General features: G+C 39.0%; 1 protein-coding gene across 1 annotated transcript in view; it reads right to left on the reverse strand.

The window, feature by feature from the left end:
- The window catches only part of CHIC2 (cysteine rich hydrophobic domain 2), a 45,630-nt gene extending 38,056 nt beyond the window's left edge, over positions 1 to 7,574 (reverse strand). Inside the window, exon 1 of the mRNA XM_033105589.1 lies at positions 7,099 to 7,574. Within this exon, the coding sequence (XP_032961480.1) occupies positions 7,099 to 7,217 (119 nt within the window). The 5' untranslated portion in view covers positions 7,218 to 7,574. The remainder of the gene's footprint in view (positions 1 to 7,098) is intronic.
- Positions 7,575 to 8,529: the final 955 nt, after the last annotated feature.

Below are 8,529 nucleotides of genomic sequence, written 5' to 3' on the forward strand. Positions count from 1 at the left end.
ACCCTAATCACATTATTTTCAATCACAGCACTCTATCTATCTCCTTCACAGCAATTTTCCAAGACGTAATTTGTGTATTAGCTATAAGCTCCATGAGGGCAAAGGAGCTATGTGCGTTTCATTCAGAACTATACACCGAGAGCATCACATAGTACCTACCACAAAATTTAATAATTAGCTGTTAAATTACTTATCAGAAAACCTCAGTATGACAGCTGATAATGAAGGATTGGGCAAAAAAGAAATACTCTGATGAAACAAATATCTTAAAACCCACCTAATAAAATTCAAGCATCTAAATCCAGCATTAGAACCAACTTCTCTTACTTTATACATACTAGTTCGAATAAGGTTACTTGTCTCATTTCCAACCTAAAGCTGATCAGTTAGACAGAAAGAAAAAAAGGTAAACAGAAAGTAAAAGCCCACACATGCAATTTAAAAGAGACTAATATTTAGAGAAAGTCCTTAAACCCCAAAATATCTTAACATCCTCTAAGAAAATCACTGTGTACCAACCTGATAATATCTACTTTTGACTAAATGTTTCCTCTACTCAATCAGATAATTCTGATTTATGCTCAGGATCTTGTTTTAAAACAGGAAAACATATGTCTCTTTTTAGACTGATTTCCAAGAAAATGGTAAAAGATTAACCAAAAAATGTTCATGAATAAACATCAAAATATAAGTAATAATTTGCTGAATGCCTTCTATAGGTCTAGATCATTAGATAAATTACTTCTGACTCTCACACCTAAATCTCTGAGATAGATATTATCCCTGTTGCAGATGAGGAAACTGAAGTTCAGAAAAGCTAATGGTTACAGTTAGGCAGTATATGAAAATTGAAACCAATCTGCTTGACATCAAAGACCACACTCTTTCCACAGTACCATCCATTGCTTTCCAAAAGTGTCTGATATGAGAATCACCTAAGCTCTTATTAATAAAAATTTCTAGACTGTTCCTCTAAATATTTTGATTGGGGATGTCTGGGGTAAGAACCTAAAATGTGTATTTTTTTAAATGCCCTCATAATGCTGATAATCAGGCAAGTTTAAGAAACTTTGCATTGGGATTAAACTAGACTGTATGAACACGGAAACACTGGTGTTAAGATCTGATTTTAAAAATGGATTCTGAAACAAATTATGAAAACTCACCAAAAAAAAAATCTTACATAGAAGATACTAGAGAAGTAAACCTAAGAGCATCCGTTGCCACTTGTTATATTTAAAGCTTAATTTTATTGAGAATGAAATCTTAGCTTTATAGATTAGAAAGCTAAACCAAACATAGATACTACAGAGACTTAAAGGGGTCCCTTCTGAATATATAGTTGGTTTAATATCCTGCCCTTTAACCTGCTAGGAATATCAAATCAGTTTGGAATTCAAGAGCAGTTCTCATATTAAAATTATTCTTCAGAGTAATATTGTTACTTAGAATAATACTTGATTATTAACCATCATAAGTAATTTCATATAATTTACTTCTTATCACAGTCCCTGTATTCCACTCAACTAGGCACATAAAATTTTAAGTACTAGTTAATTTCACATCTGTTGGTAGGCAAAAATCCAACACTGAAACTGTTTTGACTGAAACACCATGCAAATTTCAAATTCAAATACAGTAAAATTTTGAAATTTCAGTTTACTATCATATCTCTCATTTCTTCAAGAAAGTTCACCCATTGAGGAGTTTTGGTAGTCGGTCTAATTAAGATGTTTAGCATTTTTTTCTTTGTATTATCAAAGATATGTTCAATGCTATATTATAAATCAAAGTAATTTCATTTCAAATTATAAGGACTAAGAAAAATCTCTGGGGAAAAAATGTCTACCTTAATATACAATTTCCTCATAATTACCAAACTTTGTTTAAAAAAAAAAAAGAGGAGCCATTTACCTTTTGAATGTGATTTTGTAAATTCAACTGTAAAGTATTATTTGCCTTCTTTAGGAGGTACAGAAAGGAAGAAAGTTATTCCTTTGGCAATTCTGACAAGATCCAAAAATGTATGCAATTACCTCATTTATTTAGAGAACATTTCAGGACCCATAATATTCTAGACAGCATATTAAGTAGTGGAGAAATGAAGACCAATAAGCACAATCCCTGCCCTCAAAGAATTTTACAGCCTTATGTAGAAATATCTACTCTGGGTGGCGAATACACAATGTAATATATAGATGATGTAATATAGAAATGTACACTTAAAACCTATATAATTTTACTAACCAATGTCACCCCAATAAATTTAATAAAAATTTAAAACTAAATTAAAGAAAGATATCAACAAGGTCTCAAAAAATCTCAAAACAAAAAGGTTAATTTTTAAAAATGGAACATGTCATATATTATGCTGCATAGCAGGGAGAAGGGGGGAGTTATAAAGTTAAACATTGTTTAATTGAAGTGATTCTGTTATTTGAGCAAATCATGCTTTCTCTTGCTGCTAACCACATCTAGTAGCAGTCTTGAAATACTGATACACTTCAAGACAGACAATTATTCATTGACTCTACCATTAGAAAACTCAATAAATACTAAGGGGCTCTTGTGATGTCTCCTATGTAAAGATCCTATTGTACCCCAAAGCAGTTTCCAAATTCTTTTCATTTCAAGTCACATTTCTAAACTTTTCAATTTTCCACAGCATACCTAAGATGAAGACAAAGTGATGTCCCCACAGCCACTGATGAAAACTGATGCTGAAGGATAAGGAATTATCTGTGGCACTATTTGGAAGATTATGCCTCAGAAGAAAGTGAAGGCATAAAGACATGATAACTTAATGAAATTAGAAAAGAAAATTAGAAATAAACAGTAAAATAACTCAGCTCTATTACAGGGCTTAAGTTAGAAGTCAAAGATAATGCATGATTTAGGAAAGCCCCAAATTTGATTCTGAGATAAAAGGGAATGAAGCAAGACAGGAGCAAATAGAGTCAGTTATAATGATGAATCAGCTAGGGAATACTGGCCTAAAACGAGTTTCAAATTCTAATTTTTCAATTCACATCCTTTAGTACTATCATCATTGTGAAAAATCAAAGTCTTCAACAAATGATCATTATGTTTTGTACAAATGTAGAGGGGTAAAGAACTCCATAATTTTAAACCACCAATCTGGCCAATACTACCTAATAAGTTCCTCACTTTATTCCTCATCTTCATTACATAATAAAATGAGAACCCTCTCCTGCCACACACACATAAACAGGAAATCTACTTATAATTGAAGCGTGAGCTCAAGTCTTTTAAATTACATGTACATAAATATTATGCAATAAAAGGAACTTATTATTTCCCTCTCTTCCTTCAAATACCACTTTTTCTCAAAATACGCTTCTGCACAAAATTTCTCCGTTACAGTTGCCATCTTGTTCCATAGCGCTACATGCAAAGCTAACAATGAAGAAAATTATTATATTCATCCAGGAAAATGTGAATAAAGAATAGTGATCATGATGGAAGTATAAGTCTGATTTAGGGTCAATATGAAAATATTTGTATTCAAAACTACATGAGACTGTTTAGACAAGTTATACCTTTTACATATTTATGTCCCAAAAGTCTGATTATGCCCCCAAACTAACCAAGACCTGTCTGTATAGTAGAAAATGGAAAGTAACTTACTTTTTCACATCACTATAATGACATGCTAAATCATGTCATATGAGAATGATTTCTAAAATAAAAATAATACTGTAATATGACATATTACAGTAGTAGGGGAGAGGAGAAAGGTCTACTCAAAAGTGAAATCTATGAAAAACACATATGGATGGATCTATATCTTTTCAGACTGATCTGGATTACAGATGATTCAGTTTACACTATCATTTACTTTCAAACTGGTAGGGGAAGACTGCTCTAAACATCTTCTTAGTGTAAAAAAAAAAGAAAAAGAAAAAGGAGGGGGGACCCAGCAGCAGTGATAAGCTTCATCAGTCTTACTATAACTTTTAACAACTCTTCCCATTTATATTTAAAGACAAGAACAGTGTAAGCACTAATTTCAAAAACCTTTATAGGTGCTAACTGGGCTACCATTGGTATAGCATGCCTGTGAAGTACGCATGACAGTCATGCAAAAAAAGTTGTGTAATACTATTACTATGCTTATCTATGTCACCACAAAACAGGCTTAGGTTTTCAATGCAGAAAGGTGATTAATTCTCATTGAAATACTTCACATAGTAATTTCACATCAGACAAATTGTTTAGAAATGGAAAAATAAGACTAAAGTGAATCTGTTAGGTTTGAGAATGGCAGGTCAGATTTCTTAGCACTGTGCTTTACCCCTGCGTTTCTCAAAGTCGAACACTGTATGTGCAGGGGATAATGAATAAAAGCTAGTATTTATTCAGCATAGTACCACCCAATGTGATGAATTCTTTGCATATACTGTCTCATTTAATAATCTTAAAAGTTAGGGACTGGGGGCCAGCCTGGTGGCTCCATGCTCCTAACTCCGAAGGCTGCCGGTTCGATTCCCACATGGGCCAGTGGGCTCTCAACCACAAGGCTGCCAGTTCGATTCCTCGATTCCCGCAAAGGATGGTGGGCTGCGCCTCCTGCAACTAGCAATGGCAACTGGACTTGGAGCTGAGCTGCACCCTCCACAACTAAGACTGAAATGACAACTTGAAGCTGAACGGCACCCTCCACAACTAAGACTGAAAGGACAACAACTTGACTTGGGGGAAAAAAAAAGTCCTGGAAGTACACACTGTTCCCCAATAAAATCCTGTTCCCCTTAAAGTCCTGTTCCCCTTCCCCAATAAAAAAAATCTTAAAAAAAAAAAAAAAGTTAGGGACTATAACCATCCCTATCTTAACTGAAGAGACATAGATAAATAATTTACCCAAGAAGCGGCAGACTAGATTTCAGCCCAGAGCCTAGAACCAAGGTAACAGGAAGAGAGGTAACTGGTTGAGAGAAATCACAGAAATATTAACTCTCAATATAGAAAGGAATACTATTAACCAGTATGCCACCAGTGGTGGCATATAGTTCCTCCTCATACTACTCTGCAATAGTGGTTTGCAATCCTGGCTACACAAAAGATTCACTAGAGGGACTTTTTAAAAAAACTATCCATATTACAGAATTGTACACTTGAAACCTATGTAACTTTACTAACATTGTCACCCCTATAAACTTTAATAAAGAAAAGGAAAAAAAACTATCCATGCCTGGGACTCTCACTCAGATACTTGGCATTCAATTGGCTTGGTCTGGGGCAAAGGCAGGGATATTTTTTAAAGAATTACCCAGGTAATGCTACTGGGTAGCTAAGATTGAGAACCTTCTCTCCCAACCTGTTAACCTCTCCAAGTAGTCAACTACAATCATATTTACTGATCATCGATTTGGTTCTGAATCCTTTGCCTATTATATTTTCCATTTACCTAACAAAGTGCTTAGCTTTTCTCTTCCTTAAACGGAGGAAACATTACAACTATAGCTACACCTTTATAAATAAAATCTTGCCAGCTTTGCTTTGACATGAGGAATGTAGGGGGAAGGGTGGGCAGACAGCATGAAAAAGTCTGAAAATCCCTTTAAGCACCCATATACTCCTTAGGTTTAAAATAATGTAAAACTGCCCTAAGAGTCAAATTAAAAATTAAATGGCAGGCTATAAGACTAAAAAAGTCTGTGAAATATGTTAAAGAAAGATTTAATATCCATGACATTTGGTTATAATTCTTAATTCTGCTGGTGATGACAGTTAAAACACTGAATAACTGTTATTGTGGTGATAAATTCCATTGTCTTTTCATGGCGCTGTGACAGCGATTATGCAGTGTTTTTACCCTGTTAAGTCACCTGAATATAAACTAACAGGTGCTAAAGAAATCAAAACATTATATAAGCATACCCAAACAACAATATGGCTGGTCATACCATGGATTGAAAAATGCAAGGATTTTGATGACAATCTCATATGAGAAGTCTTCCTGTTTCACTAAAAGCTATTCATTGCACATCCCACTCACCCTAAACCAAAATATAATGAAAACTGTTAACAGTCTCCATTTGCTGGTCCTTTTATGTTACTAAAAACGTGAACTGAGATATCTCACAAGCATGGAAGTCTGATCTATGATTTAAACAAGAGATCTAAACTGAAGAAGAGTATAAACAGTCCAAGTTGTACAAAACTCTGGACTTTTGGAGAAACATTACAAAACTTCCTGCTTCCGGGTAGCTCATTATTTGATTGAAATCTTCACATTCCTTTATTAGTCATGACCTTTCGGAAGGCTCTCATTCCATATTGTTTAGATATCAGACTTTTAAATTATGTTAATCAGACTTACAGGAACCCTTATCAAACGAAGAAGTCATCCCAGAGTTCATACGCCAAGGAGGGACTTAGATTACAGAGAACCCTCAGTAACCTGAGCAGTGTGTCCACCACGTAGATTTAAAAAAAAAAAAATCAGTTGTAGACATATATCGTTCTGCATGTCTTAAAATATATGTTGATCTATACGTTTTTATTCTATACAATTACAGGAACTTGCATTAGTTCCGCAGAAACTGACTCTGCAAGAAACTGGGAAGACCTGCGAGTATGCGTGAAATACAGACACAATGACAGTGAACCGAAAGTCATTACCGATTGTCACTGGGGTCTCACACGGCCCAGATCTGTCCTCGGAGCCATATGTCACTAGACTCAAAGGCCCAGACAAGGAGAGAGAACTACAGGTTAACTAGATGAAAAAACAAGGGGGAGGGACCTCATGAATACGTGTATTTCCATCCCGAAGCTGGAGGGGTGTCCCGCAGGGCAGACCCTCGAGAAAACCCTCTGCTTCTGAGATCCGTCACATCGCTCCAGGCCTGTAGGGCCTGCTAAAAGGTGTGTGGGGAGGAAGCGCAGGGTCTATCCCCTTCCGAGACCGAAACATATGAAAATAAAGCAAGTTCTCACTTCCTGGTCGCCTACTTTCCCGAAGGCCCCCGACACAAGACGGACTGCGGGGAAAGAGGGCTCCCGAGGAGTAAGGGGGGGCCCGGCCCAGCCCTGAACCTCCCGTCCTCTCCCTCGCCCTCCTCCGGGCCTTACACGGTGACGTGACCAGAGCCGCGGACCACCACCGGGTCCGGAGAGTACTTGAGCAGCTGCTCCTCCAGGGCCCGCTCCTCGTCCTCCTCCTCCTCATAGATCTCGTCGAAATCCGCCATCCTGAGCCTCCGAGGCCCCCTGCCCAAGGGGACCTGACTCCAGGGGCTGGGGTTGGGGTATGGGCTGGCGAGGCGGCGGAGGCTGAGGGGAGTCGCTGCCGCGGGCTCAGAGGCCGCGGAGTTGGCTCTTGGCTGTCTCCGCTCCGACTACACAGGAGATGGGGTCCCGGCCGTCGCCGTCGCCGCCATTACCGTCAGCAATAACAACAACACAATGTCAACATCCGCCCAAGGGCCGATACCACCAGCACCACCACCGCCTCCGCCGCCACCGCCGCCGCAGCAGCAACTCCGGCAACCACAGCAACAGCCAGAGCCACCCGCAGCGGGAGCAGCAGGCTAAGGTATCGCGAGACTTCCCGGGAGCGAGGGCAGGCGTGTGGGCGCGCGTACGTGAGGCCTCGCGCGCGCCCTGGCTGCCTTACTTCCTCCACTTCCACCCGCCGACGACGCCTCGGGCGCGCGCTCCCACGGCGTGGCTCCGCCCCCCAGCAATTGGATCGCGGACCCGCAGGGGAATAACTCTGCGGACCAGATGCGCTAACCTCGACTCAGCGAACAGAGCTCCGAGTGTCCAGTGGGGCACGTGGTTCACCAAAGGCGTCTCTAACCAAAAGAACTAAATATGAAAACCCTGGCTGAAATAGAGAATTTATTGTGCGTTTGATTGCCATTTTATCTAATAGTCTCGCTTTTCGTCAGTTTCTTAATCTGATAAGAACCAAGGTCTGCATTTCCCCAATGTCAGGAGCCCCACAGACACTCTGCAAACATTTTTGTCCATTTTAGTACAGAATTTTTTAAAACTTGTCCAAATTCAAGCATCTTGTCCCACCATCCCCTTAAGTAGTTTAACATGTGAGGCCAGGGATGCTGATACCTTTTTTTCTTACAAGAAAACTAACTGTAACTAACACGAAACAAAACTGACAAATTCTCTGGATTCCAGATTGAAAGATGCAGTTTCCTGCACCACAGCCCTCATCAACCATAACCTGTTTTCTTCCACTTAAGATCTTAGGGAATCTGTTTACTCCAACAAAAGAAGGGAAGGAAATGGGTGGGGCAGGGGAGGAGGGGAAGAGATGGGAGGGAAGGGGAAGTAGAGGAAGAGTTTAATGGATTCCTCTAACCTGCCTAGACCACTAGTAAAGGCCTAAGGGTCACCTTGGATACTTGGTTTCATTGTCAAGAACCTGCCCTACAAATAGTTCCTGGCATACAAATAGTTCATGGGCAGGAGTGGTCTCCTGAGTTATGGATATGGAGCATATACCGTGGGGACAGGAAGGGAGAGTAATATTGGACCCAG

Source organism: Rhinolophus ferrumequinum, chromosome 5, assembly GCF_004115265.2.
Source record: "Rhinolophus ferrumequinum isolate MPI-CBG mRhiFer1 chromosome 5, mRhiFer1_v1.p, whole genome shotgun sequence".
Lineage (NCBI taxonomy): Eukaryota > Metazoa > Chordata > Mammalia > Chiroptera > Rhinolophidae > Rhinolophus > Rhinolophus ferrumequinum.